The sequence below is a fragment of the Paramacrobiotus metropolitanus genome, unplaced genomic scaffold (assembly GCF_019649055.1).
Source record: "Paramacrobiotus metropolitanus isolate TYO unplaced genomic scaffold, Prichtersi_v1.0 Parri_scaffold0000094, whole genome shotgun sequence".
In the NCBI taxonomy this organism is placed as follows: domain Eukaryota; kingdom Metazoa; phylum Tardigrada; class Eutardigrada; order Parachela; family Macrobiotidae; genus Paramacrobiotus; species Paramacrobiotus metropolitanus.
Window position 1 is genome coordinate 335,513 of NW_026570314.1, and position 14,369 is coordinate 349,881.

General features: G+C 51.8%; 1 protein-coding gene across 1 annotated transcript in view; it reads right to left on the minus strand.

The window, feature by feature from the left end:
* LOC129596727 (BTB/POZ domain-containing protein 6-like) overlaps nt 1-13,669 on the minus strand; it is a 39,367-nt gene extending 25,698 nt beyond the window's left edge. Inside the window, exons 1-2 of the mRNA XM_055494074.1 lie at nt 13,553-13,669; nt 13,316-13,478 (exon numbers count right to left, since the gene is read on the minus strand). Coding sequence (XP_055350049.1) covers nt 13,316-13,478; nt 13,553-13,662 — 273 coding nt within the window. The 5' untranslated portion in view covers nt 13,663-13,669. The remainder of the gene's footprint in view (nt 1-13,315; nt 13,479-13,552) is intronic.
* Nucleotides 13,670-14,369: the final 700 nt, after the last annotated feature.

A 14,369-nucleotide genomic window follows, 5' to 3' on the forward strand; every position in this document is an offset into this window, starting at 1 on the left:
TAGTCCAGCACCATAGGTTGCTGTCTTTGCATCATGAGGACGGTTCCGAGATGGATTTAACTGGTTGGGACTTTGAGGCCTCGGATTCCCGTCGATGAATTCGATATTGGTGATGCCAGTACACAGGACGGTGTGCCGCAGATGCGTGCACTCCTCGAGGAGTTCTCGGACCTATTCCATACAGAAGGACGTCCACTCGGACAAGCCCGAGTCACGCCGTTCAAGATCGAGTTACTCCCGGATACCAAGCCAATATTCCGGAACCAATATCGGCGCGCTCCGCGCGAAGTGGCGGAAGTGGAGCGGCAGGTTCAGGAGATGTTGGAGAAAGGCGTGATCCGGCGGAGTCGGAGCCCATGGAGCTCCCCTGTTATACTTGCGTCGAAGGAAGGCGGCAAGTCATGGCGTCTGTGCGCCGATGTGAGAGCAGTTAACAACGTCACCGTTGCGGACAGGTATCCCCTCCCACGCGTGGACGATTGCCTACAGGTTCTGGCAGGTGCTAGGTATATGACCACGATAGACCTGCAGAGTGGCTTCTGGCAGGTCCCGTTGGACGAAGCCAGTAAGCCTATCACTGCTTTTCAAGCTGGACAGGGTTTCTACGAGTATGAAGTGATGTGTTTTGGTCTGAGAAACGCGCCTAGCCACTTCCAGCGAATGATGACGGAAGTTCTGGCGGGACTGATTTGGTCGGATGTCTTCGTGTATCTCGACGATGTGGTTTGCGGAACCTCTACATTGGACCAACACCTCCACCGTCTGCGCCAGTTATTCGAACGGTTCAGAGAATATGGCCTTCTGCTGAAGCCTTCGAAGTGTCACTTCATGAAGTCGGAAGTGAGAGTACTGGGTTTCACCGCCACGAATGAAGGAATACGTCCAAACCTGGACAAAGTGGAAGCAGTGATGAAGTTTCCTACACCTACAAACCTTAAAGCGACACGGTCGTTCCTTGGTTTGTGTAGTTATTACCGACGCTTCATAAAAGATTTTTCCAAGCTGGCTGGACCGCTAACCCAACTAACGAAGAAGGACACACATTCACCTGGGGAGCGGCACAGGAGGATGCGTTCATGCGGCTGAAGCAGGCGCTAACGAGCGCTCCGGTACTGGTACACTTCAACGCGGATGCTCCTGTGGAGATCCACCCGGATGCCAGCGGATACGCAATTGGCGTAGTGGTCATTCAGAGGGATGGTAAAGGTCATGAGCGAGTGGTCGCTTATGGCAGCCGTCGCCTAATCCCGGCAGAAGTTAACTACACCACCACGGAAAGAGCTGTTAGCGATAGTGTGGTGCTGCGAGAAATATAGGTATTATTTGTTAGGACGCCCGGTGACCGTGTGGTCTGACCACCACAGCCTGTGCTGGCTGTTTAATATACAATCGCCCAACAGCCGGTTGGTGCGATGGGCGTTGCGCCTGCAGGAATATACCTTGGTGATTGTCCACAAGGCTGGAAAGTCCCATGCGGATGGTGACTGCCTTTCCCGATACCCGCCTGCGCTGGATGGACCAATGGAGCACCAGGCATTCTCCATTCTCCAAAGCGAGGACCAGTTGGACGACATCGAAGGACAAGTGGACATCAAGGGCGAGCAGGATAAAGATGCGTTTTGTCAAGATGTTCTACGGAAATTGCCGGAGGATCGGGTGACAAAGAAAACATTTACAGTAAAGAATGGACTCCTCTACAGAATCTGGAAGTCGCATGGAGAGCTCCTGGAACTGTTGGTCATTCCAAAGAGTCTCCGTTTCGAAGTGTTACGGTTTGCGCATGATGATCCGATGGGAGGACATTTGGGTGTAGACCGGACATTGGAAAGAATTCGCAAGCGAGTATTTTTTCCGGATTTGGTTGGATTTGTACGCAAGTATGTGGAGTCGTGTGCTGCGTGCCAGGCGAGAAATCGGATGACCCAGGACGCCGGGTCAGTCCACCCCTGATAGACCGTTCGATATTGTAGCGGCCGACGTGCTGGGTCCGCTCCCACGGTCTAAGAATGGTAACAAGTATATTATTGTGGCTACTGATCTGTTCACGAAATGGGTGGTGGCTAAGGCCATACCTGAACAGACAGCTACTGTTGTTGCAAAGTTTCTGTTGCACGACATCTTTCTGAAGTATTCTATGCCGTATCAGTTACTAACTGATCAGGGTACACATTCGTCAATCAGCTAGTCGGAGAGCTGCATCGTTTGTTGGACATTGGACGTCTAACGACCAGTGGATTCCATCCCCAGTGCAACGGGCAAGTGGAGAGGTATAATCAAACACTTGCCCATATGCTTTCGAAGTATGTGGATAAAGACCAGAAGACTTGGGACACTCTCCTGCCATACGTCGTTTTTGCTTCGAATACATCCAAGCATGATGTCACGGGATTTTCACCGTTCGAAATGTTGTTCGGACGCAACCCTACCCTGCCGATGGACGTTGGACTGCCGACAGTGCGCGAACCATTCAACGTAGACATCAAGGAGCGCCTGAAAGAAATACACGCTGTCGCTTCCGCACGGATAGAAGCGCAACATAACTACGTGTATGGTAGAGATGACAAAGTGGATGTCACCTATGGAGAAGGAGATACAGTCCTGATTTTCAATCCAAGTGGTAAACGTGGATTGGCTACGAAGTTGTTGTCACGCTGGTACGGCCCGTACCAGGTGATTAGACAAACTTCACCGGTGAACTACGAAGTGGAGTCACAGGGAAAGCGACGCCGCATGAAGTTCGTAGTCCATGTGTCACGAATGAAGGCATATTACGACCGGAATGAACTGTATGAAGACAGTTCGGATGATGAAGGGGAAGGATGGATTCCGATAGCACGAAAGAAATCTATATCTGCCAAGACTTCGACGCCGATTGGAGACGTGAATGATTGGGCACAGGAATTTGAGGATAATTACCGCGAGTTAGGATGGATGTCGGATGATGATGGTAAACTGGTGCGTTCACCAGAGAAGCCAACTGTTGTTGCTCGAGATGGTACCGAGAAGGATGCACGGAGTAAGGATACATTGGACTTGGAACCGCCGAAATCGGAGGGCTATGCCACCAAGGAGAGGGCAGAGGCAAAGCCGGTTGAGCCCGGTTCGGACGGAGAAGTTGTGGAGCAGCGTCGCTCGGGACGTACGATCAAGGAACCGGACCGTCTGATTAAGTCAGACTGGGCAGATCAGAGGACACGAAAACCCAAAGTGGGAGACGCTCCTACAAAGTCGGTTAAGAAGAGTCCGCCCCCCTCAAAGGTCACGAAGAGTGCAACGGAGAAGTATGTCCCGAAGAAGTCAAAGAACACAGTCAACACCAGCCAGTGGACGGCGGGTAATGCGATGTTGCCGGGAAGGTACTTTCATCTTGCCTTGGCATTGGTCAGTTTGTGTTACCTCATGGCGCCAGCGGAGGCTATTACCATGAAGGTCTGCGATTGCACAAGACCACAGTTCATGGGTGTCGTCGACTTCGAGGAACTTTTGAAGTGTCCAACGATGCCGCAACGAATTTCCGGGATACCTATTCAGTTTGATCTGTACATGGAGCGTGATGCGAGCAAAACATTTAGTGGTTACGTGTGTCGTACGTGGGAAGAAGTCCTCACCATCGATGAGACAGTAATCTGGACGACGGATACGAAAGGACAACCCGTCAGCTCATCACTAGTCCACAGGACTGCTGGATGATGGTGCAGACACGACGTTGTGGAGAAAGTGTTCTGCAGCAGCTTGGGAAAGTTTGGATTTATCATACAGAGCCTGTCGGCGCAGGCTCATGGAATTCGCAGAAGAATTTTACCACGCGGAATTGCGAACTTGAAGAGGTTACATTAGAACAGGAATGTGACGGATGCCCTGTTATGTCAATAACGGGAGAGATAGCGAATGGACGGAAAGTTGGATACTCTATTCAAGGAATGCGTACGTATATCTGGAGCGATCAAGGTGCTGGAACAAAGCCTTGTGACGTTAGCCGTTTTGCTCGGCGTAACGGGACGCTATTTCAAGATAAGGATAGTCTTCGCGTTCGCGACAAAGAGCATCAGTGTAAAGGACTTGACGAGGTTGGAACAGGACGTCTGCATCGACATGGCTTACCCAGAGGATAGGGAACTCTGGCACTCGTTGAGAATCCGACGTGCCAGTATAGTTGAAACACGGAAGCTCGGCGTGACACGACCGACTTACCGAGAAGATGGCGACGTGATGAAACGAATGGGAGAACATTATCGAGCGGAAAGGAGCCGACCTAAAGCCCTGGCGGCTACACCGACTCCACGTAAAGATACCGCTCCGGAACCCAAGTCGACCAAGAAGACGGTACAGCCAGCCGTCGTTAAAATGAAAGTTCCTTCCGACCAGACAACCTTCCGTTCAGATCGACGATGATCAAGATACCAAGGTAATCAACTCGGCCAATTCCGCAAAATCCCACAAGGATAAACGGAAGGCCAAGAAGGAAGCAGCGAAGCAGTCTCCTAAACCGCAACCGACGGAAACACAGAAGAAACCCGTAAAGCCGGAGGCTAAAGAACCGACCAAACCGAAGTCGGATTCAACGGTCCAGACGCCTAAGCCTAACCCGGCTAAACGACACAAGTCGTCCGACGACTTGGATATTTCGGATGCCGGCCCACAAAGGACCGAGCAGAAGGAGAAGGTCCAAGAACCGCACGACAAGGAGGCGGTCGAACGGAAATTTAAAGAAGTCATGGAACGAACCGGCACAAAGCCGGCTAAGACTTCAGGAGGTCGACTACGGAACCCACCCAAACCGCCGACCCCACCCGAACAACCTCAGCCTTCAACATCCAAACAGTCGGACGACGAGCCCGATAAAACTTCGGACATTGAAGAAAAGGGTTCAATCTCCGACCATGGAGAGGCGATCCTTACGAGGCGACCTGAAGGAAATGTTCGACCACGGAGCGGACACGGACGAATCACAGTGGCCAGCCCCGGACGATGTACGCGAACGCCTTCCGGACGAACAGCCGGATGATCCGGTTGACACGCTAATTCGTAAAGTCCGAGTACACGTCGAGGTCGTCCGTAGCATTCGGAACGCCAAGGAAAACGCTAAGGACATTTACCAATCCTTAGTACAGGACCTGTCGAACAACATACAAGTCGAAGGCGAAACCGGAAAGTGGTTGACGCATCAATTCATGGTGCAGATCGTCGCCTGGACCCTCGATTATGGATTAGCGGTCGCCGTTCACCGACAATGGGGACGGATGGCTGAACTTATCCAACCGGACCTCATCAAGTCACTTAAAAGTGCAGCGGCAAGAAACGCGGACGACACACCGACTAGAATCGCACGGTGTATTGGATATATTCGGAATCCCCGCGGATCGAACTTAGTCCAAATTGCCCGCGTATATAACGTGATGTACATGGACAAGAAGGGCAACATCGACGATATCATCAGCCATATCGAGGGCCGAATAGAAGAATTGGTCGCCGCACATACCCTTCAGACGACAAATGCGGAACGCGATGTCCCTGTTCGGTACACCGTGCCTAACTTCATACCGGAACAACATCGGCGTGAATTTAACCTCCGGATGTCCTATGTCAACACGGACAAGCCTCCGGTGGGCACGGAACCGACTGAAGAATACAGTGATTCCAAAGAACAACCGTCGGATGACGCAGCCACCTTGCTGCATATAGCTCGTACGGCTGCACAATCGTCACAAAGACGAGTTCAAGCCTTAACCCGACCTCGAGCACCCCATGAACCGACAACATATGTCGGCACGGCATCGGCTCCGGCGGGACGAGCAAGCACAGCCAAACCAACTCGGAGTGCGAAGGGACGGTGCATACCGAAGGACGTACAGTCGCTTCCACCACCCTCACCGATGGAGATTTCGCCGGAACCGGAAGACTCGACCCAACAGAAGGGAAAGTCCAAGTCGACCAAGACGAAGTCGACTAAGCCGGCTAAGAAAAAGGAACCGAAGTCATCCGAGCTGATCTCGTCATCCGAGGAAGAAACCGAAGATGATGACGATGATTTCCAAACACCTGGAAATGGCTCGCCCAGGGATGACGACGATGACGATGACGACGGAAACGGTAAACCGCCACCACCGTGGAACTCGGCACCTCAACAGCAGGCCGAACCGGAGATACCGGCTAAACAACCCGAAGAGAAGGATAGCGGCGACAAGGCCGACGATTCCAAGAGTAACGAAGATGATGGCGGAGTCTACGTTCCTCGCCAGTACGGTAAACGAGTACCACTGACGCCCGACTCCGACCATGGCCACTTCGCTCGGACTTTCGAGGATATGATAGAAGTCCTACCAGACGATATTCCCCATTGGCCAACGTTAGGCTGAAGTACACCGGCATTAAATGGCCTCGAAACCCAAGCCGAGCGTCTCGGAATATGACGCTGGGTGGATGTACACATTCGCCGCCCTGAAGGCCTTGGCTACACGTGGACCGTTGCCACTGAGGATCGCCTTCAAACTCCTCCAACACTGGAAGGTAGACGAGACGGGCGATTGGCGACAACAGCCAGAACAACGTGCGACACTACTGCGACCTATAGGATACCATGCAGAAGCTGATACATATACCAGCGGAAAGCGGATGTACTACGAGTTCCCACCGCTAAGAAGACCCGGCTCCTTCAACATATGAAGGATGGATACACGCCATTGAAGCGTGCATAAAATGTCCTGGCACCCCGACGGACTTACCGCGGAGAAATACTTCACCAACTCATAGCGCGGTTTGAGTTCCAGTGGACGTCAGCGGAACCGCAGTTGGTCGACCTTAAATACAAGGCCAAACCGGACACAATTGCCGGACGGAAGAAATTACTCTAGATGACGAACTAGAATTCGTCATATCGAAGGCACTCCACCAACAACGATTTGCCACGAATACCGATAAAACCGGGCGGTCAACGGTTCATCGCCTTAAACCCGTCAACCCACCGCTACGGACATTTACCGAAGGAACGACCTACCTCGGCACAATCGACCGAGTTGGCCGACTCGCACCAAGCAAGTCGGCTCGCGTCGCCAGAAGTACCTACACGGAATGAAACGCGGAAAGCGTTGGGAGAGACATAACCGACCTCCTTCCATTGACACCACACAGGCGTCATCGACAACAGAAGTCGACTTACCTCAACAGACGACCACAAGGCGTCTTGGACCAGTTCGAGAACCGACCTGGCCCGACCGTAGTAATCATAGGGTGTAAATTATAGGATGCAACCGAGAAACGGTTTGCTGACTTTTGTTTTGACAGACTCGTACAGAAGAGCCCCGAACGGAAGCCTTTACGGTGGACTGCCAACAGTGCATGGATAATGCGACGAGGGACAACAACAGAATGCCCTGCGCGCTGTGCATTGTATCGTTTACGAATGAACGAATTTCCGGCACCGGAGCGCAACACCGAGCTCAGGCGGCGGCACTTTACTTAAACGTTGTCGCTGGCAACCTGAGTGCATACCGGTACCTGGCCGGCAGAGAATACCTGATTAATCAACTGGAATCATACGAACAGGACAACTCGCCACAATTCGGCGACGAAGCGAGCTCGCGACCGAGATGGGAAGAAACTCGACCACCAGTCTAACAAATACGCTGTTCGAGTACCGCCAGATGCTGGTTGCAGCGTCAACTTGAGCAGAAGAGAAGATAAAGGAGGTCGATAGGAAGATCCCACAATGCAGTCCACCACCGACCGACTACGAACCGGAAATAAAGATTCGGGTACAGACTACACAGGTCCCCGACAGCCGGAGAGTTGATTCCCACCATACGCGACGTCTTCGTCGGAGATCCAGCCGACCGATGACGGGCGCATCTATAACGATGATGATGAATATGCCGGATGGACTCAACAGCCAGTTACCTTCACCGGCAACTCAGGAACAGTTGAAAAAATCCCACATAGGAGCAACGCCAGTGGTGGTCTGAGCCGTCAACTGTTTGCCAGCAGATCCCCAACAAGAACTTGGACTCCAACCGACAGCTCAACAGCAGCAGCGCCGCCCGAGCAAACCTTGCGGGACATGACCTTCGACATCGGATCGGCCCAGTTGATCTTCGAGACAGAATCGAAGCGCAACGAGCCGTTATCCGTGAAGCGGAAAGGAGCAACTAGAGCTCCACCAGGAAAACGTACTGGATCGGGAGAAACGGAATCGGACTTACGGTCGACTTAACAAATAAGTCGAAACGTAACTGTCCCACCGATCAGCAGCCAGAAGCCCAACAAGCGGAACCGGCGGCCGAAGTCCAAGCTGAACCAGCGGCTCAACAGGAGCAGATGGACGTGGATGTGGACCAGATGGCACAACTGCCACAAGTGGAAGTGCCGATCCAGAAGACCTCGCTATGATCGAGCTCGACAACAGGAATCGAGTCGTCATGCTACACCCCACCGAACGGACGAACCACATTATGAACGTCATGAACTACGAGGAACGTTACCGACCACAAATCTGGCGGATGTGAAAACCGTCAATTCCTCGCCCGATCCGGATATCAGATGCTGTTCGAACAACACCAGTGGCAGCCGACTTCAACATGAACGCGCACACAGCGCCGAATGTTGAACACCCGTACACCAGATCGAACGCGTTGCCGTCGATGACCGACCCGGTCTTGTTGAATGTACCATTGTACAGCCCGGATGGAACACGGGCGCGCCAACTAGAGCTCGGGAATACCCCATGACAGTTGGAGGTGTTGCAGTTCGTCATCACAGACGCACACAGCTGTAATTACCGCGGCTCAGGCAGCACTGGATTTAGTATCTTCCGGAAAGAGTCGGCATGGCCCAGGACGGGTCACGGCATTTCTGCGATTCATCTTCGCAGCTCGACTCGGCAATTACTTTTGCCATTATACTGTACGGACTGTACTACAACGAAGCGATACCAGCGGCTGTGGAACCCTCGTAGCCAACTTGGCACACCGATGAAGTGTTATCCTGGCTGTCTGGATGCGCGACTTGCTGTACACCGAACGGTATGCGACAAAGTATGCCTTTCGTGAGGATCACATAGATCCCAGCGACGACGCGACCAGATTTATCAGCTGGTATCGACAGAAGAAAACTTGCCCAGCGGATTCAACTCATCGCCCTACGACGGATGTCGGATGACATAGCACAGCGCACGACCGTACGCGCTGCGACTCCGCAAACAAGCGGCCAAGGAATCGAGAAGCGCGAGCGGGCACGCCCAGGCCAGGAAACAGATGAGACCGACGAGACGTCTCTCAGCGCGGTGGCTCGGCGACTTGTAAACCAAAGGACCCAACCATCGGCCACATAACCGACCCGGCGGACGATGACGAGAAGAAGATTACTTCGGCGGCGATAAAACAAATCGAAGTTCCACTAATTAAGGTCGAGTTCCCACATTGGAACTCGATTCCCCACTCGGAATAACTACGGGAACTTAACGCCGAGAAACGGCATGGTCGAGAACCGACCTGACCGAGAAACAGTCCAGCCGAGAAACAGCACCGTCGAGAAACGACTTCGGAATGGATACCTCTTTAGTTCTTTCCATGGAAACCGACTAACCATGTACGCGGCGGACGTCAACGACGACTTTGCCAGAAAAGTCGACTACACAAGTCGGCCGGATTCTTTGGTCGGACCCGGAAACGCGTGGTTAGACCTGGGTATTTTGGTTCTTTCACCGTACCGGTACGTCCCCCAAGGAATCCCCTGGAACGAACTGGGCAACCGACCCCAGTTCCCCAGCGTGGCAAACAGATCATGAACCACATCTGCTAACAAAGCAGATCGTCAGCCACGTTCTGCGACCATGTCAGTAGCAGAAGCCCCAATCCGCGTTACATGGAGATTACTCCGGCCAACCGGAGAGAAACCGAGAGAGTTACGCTAACATGGCGCGGAACACGTCGCTGCGCGCGTTCCGCGCCATGTTGCCAAGCACCCGCCAACTTCGGAACCGGGTAGCCGAGCAGCCTTCACCATTGTAAACAGCGGAAATCCCTCGGCCGAGCTGCCAACAGCGCAGGAAAACTCGGATTTGATTACGCGTACTGGCCGACCACAAAGGTCGACTTCGTACCTCACCTATAACTTGGAGACATAGCGGATAAAGCGGCATCAGACGACCACACAGGTCGGTTGTGCAAGCCGACTATACAAGTTGGCTTTGGAAACGATAGCCAGATCGACTAACGAGAAATCGATATCATGGCCGACCACACAGGTCGACCATAGCGGCCAACAGAAGTCGACTATGGAGAATGGATGAAAGCTGGCAGTAGTTACGTGGCAACTCAACCGGATTCTCCGTTTGAATCCAGACCTACAGGCTCTGTACCTGGAGATCAACCGCAGATCTCCCCGGGCGACATCAGGTAAACCAGCCGATTCACCGGTGACCACGACCGCGCGTCTCTGAACGTGCTGCTTGCCATTCCTGAAGAGGAACAGCGACGATGATTTGGATACTGGTGTACCAACGACTTCGCCGCGACACTTCCCCATGTCTCAAATGGAACTTCCTGGGCGGACCGTGTTAGAATACGCGATCTGCACCCCTTGAACGAACTCCGCTAACAAGGACCATGCGGCCGCAACACCAGTGGCAGCATTGCAGCTTAACAGCAAAGAAATTCCCTCGTGGACGGTCGTCTACCCCAACAGAAGCTGCTAGGCGTCACAGGTTCGCGACAAAACAGAATGGAAGAAACGGATCTGACGACCTCAGGGACTTGCATGTGCATGAAGTTTGAACCAAAGAGCTCGTCTCGTCAACTGGGGCCACAAAGACCTTTAGTGTTGCGAGCGAGCGCAGTGCATGATGAAACGCCAGTCAATCGGCCAACAGATGCCAAGGAACCTCTACCTCGCAAGACTTGGCGACCCAGCAGCAAGTTATTCGGATTGACCGACCTCAACAGTAGCTCGGATCCGACCTGGAGTTCACGTCAGAAATCACAGAAGGAACGGAGTTGTGTTGCCGAACATCCTTCTGCCAGTCCGAACTGACCGTAGGATGTCCCGACACCAGGGACCCGACCAACTGTAGCCGAATGCACAGAACTCCTAAAATGAAGTTGACAACCATTAGATGTAGGTCGGAAGTAAGTGACAACAGCTCGGAAAACCAACCAGACGTAGGAAATCGACCTCTCAGTGGAAGAACTAAGCCTTTCGTCGGATAAAACACAAAGTTTTTCCGACTTGAGGAAGTCGGAAAATAGCCGACCTCCGAACTTGGACATGGATATCCGACCTCAATCCAAGGTCGGAAGTCACCGCACAGAAGTCGGAAGGATACGACAACAAGTCGGCAAAGGCATTTAGAAGTCGAGAATCGACCTCCTAACGGAAAAATCCGACCTTCGAACGGATGACGACTTAGTTCATCCGACCTTCCGAAGTCGACCACAACCGAATACAAGTCGGAAATCGGCAACTTAGTCAACATGACGGAAGAAGAACGACAACTGTCTGCAGTGGACGAATTCGACTCGAAGGAACTTGTTTAGCCCCACATGGGCATGTTATCGCAGGTTAACCCTAGTCGACCACCGACGGACAGGAAGACCGACCTCGACAGTAGGTCGGATAACAACGGCACATATTGGATGGAAGTCGACTGGATACATCCACCGATGTAACTCATGAATTCCGACCGGACCTTCGAGCCAGTTCGACTCGGATTATTCTAAACCAGGCTGGTGGTAGCAGATTAAACGGTTGTAACCGACCACTTTTTGAACGGAACTGCTGTACATGACGACCACACAGGCCGCATGACTTACACACAGCTTCTCCGACCTGGACTTTAACAATTCGGAACATAGCCGAATTTCCCTAGCCGCCGGTCGACCTACCGGTAGGCCGACCTTAGTCAAACCGACCTCGGTCCTATTCCCCATTCAGAGAGGATGCCTCGGCATTTGCATCTGCAACAGTGCCTCTCTATCCCGAACGGACGGATACGAGTCGGAAGTAAGTGTTTAACCGTGCTTATCCGACCTTGGTGAATGCAACCGGTTACGACGGGTAACCCGGGAACCGATGCCCCGGACCCAACTTACCGGATGAAAGTGGACAGGAGACCCCCGTGGAGACTCAACTGCCCCGTGGACGTTATCCTAGTCGGAATAGGACCCCCGGACAGACTTTTGTATTTTTTTTAGTATTTCTCCTAACAAACGGAATTGTATTTTTCTAGTTCGATCTCTTTAACAGATCTGTTTTTGTAACCCCTTTTGCTCACTGGAATTGTGATTAAACTTTATTTCATACTTTCTTTTGCGCTGCATAAACTTTCATTACATTTTCTTTTCACATTGTTCTCCGTTGCCAACAGAAGCAAGAAGCCAGCCAACAGAAGCATCACCGGTCCAACGAAACGCCCGAGCGGCTTCCGGATTTTCGGCCGTGAGTGGCTTCCACTCATGGGTTCGGAAGTGAAGAAGGGACGGTCGACCAGACACCGGACTCCCACTGCCAGAGGACGTGTACCAGCGACCCCACATTGGGTCCGACTGGAGAGTTGTGCGGTACTGGTGCGGTACCGAGTCGGAGCATCCTTCGCAGGAGCTCGGATTCCCGCCCAGAGGCATGTCAGAGGCCCATGACTGCGCCTGGTGCATACGGCCCACCATGGACGTACTTGCACTCATGCTTGCCATATCGCCTCTCTCGCTGTACGTACGTGTGCTGCTGCACTGCACTCATACCCGCTGAAGCGGATATACGCGGCGCACACACTGAGCATACTTGCTCTCTCGTCCCTCTCTCGCAGTATGACTCAGCGTTCATACGCTCGCGTTGGATCGAGTCCAGTCTGCGCATCATCACACAGCTGATGGCACACAGCACGTGCTTGCCGCCAGTTGCTTTTTCACGCCTTGGCGAACGCTCAAGAGCTTTTTAGCATACACTTGCTTGCTTAGCCATCAGTGCTCTGTTTTGCTTTCCTGCTATTACGCAGCATCGTTCCCCCTTTATTTGTACAATAATGCACACTCGTGATCTCCTCGCGCTTGCCTGTTACACTTTGGTTTTCCGTCAAGTCTTTTCTTCAATTAGAACCAGCAACGTGAAACTGCGAATAGATTACGTAAACATAAGTACTAGTTGGCATAACGGGCTTCTTATGATCCGGAAAGTGTGGTGAGCTTTGGCAGGAAAAGTCTCAAATTAGTCAGAAATCACCAACTCAAAAGACGGAAGTATGTATCGCTTTGTTAAAATTCGTTTCACTTAATTAAGATTAAGAGTTGTTTCACTCAAGGTATTCATTACAGCAATGACGAAAACGTACATTGTCCAGATACATCAGGCAACTGCCCGCATTAAGGTCGCTCAAGATGAACCGCGAGCAGAGATCGGTCAACAACGGCACGTCGTACCTGTCCGCACAGTACAGCGTTGGGAAAACGTTTTCGTGGTTGAGGTCAACGCGGTCAGCGTACAAGCAGCTGCAACTAAGAACCGTCTCTACATAGAGCTTTAAAACATATCTGCAGCGATCAGTAATGAGATGGCGAAGCCAAATTACCTGAGCATATTTGCGAAGGCGTCCGGATGAACATCGGGAACATCAATGGCGCCAACACACTTTTCTGGTAAACTTCCATAGAACATGGTCCGGAAAACTGGACTGCGCATGCTTAAAATATTTCTAAAAAAGTACTGTAGACAATGCAGGAAGCGGGAGACGTAGCAGTAGAATACAGAAGGTTACCGGTGCGCTGCGAAGATTTTAGAGGGGCCGTAATCACGCCCAACTGCGAACTGTACATCATTCAAATCTCCGCTGGCTAACGCAGCGTCCAAAAAACTACGGACACCCGAGAATGAAGTGGCCGCTGTTCTCGTTGCAGATTGCTGGCATCCGGTATGGTCGGGATTGGCGACATGTACGCAATGAAAATTGCTGAAACGTGCAAAAAACTGCCGATAACCGAATCGTAATCTTAAATTTAAAGGACAAAGCAGAGACTAATCGAACAATTATTTTCTATACGAGTATGTATGTGGCAGCATTAAGGTTCTGTTCGGTTTGTGGCTTCTAAAACGAATCGATTCGCGTACTGAGCAAGCCATTTATCAGGTGACATGTACAGCGGAAGTACTCTAGTTCATGCGATCGATGAAATCATCGGTTATGAATCAGCAATGATGATCTCAAAGATTGTGTACAGCATGAAAGCGCCTACAAGGCTACACCCACTCTCGTTTACCATAATTCCGCCGGCAGGAAGATTTTACTCGTAAATTGATAGCGCTAGGGTTTACATAACTTCATCACTGGCTTGACAGCATCTACCTTTCTGTAAAAAATCAGACTTTTCTGAATTTATAGCCGCGGAATG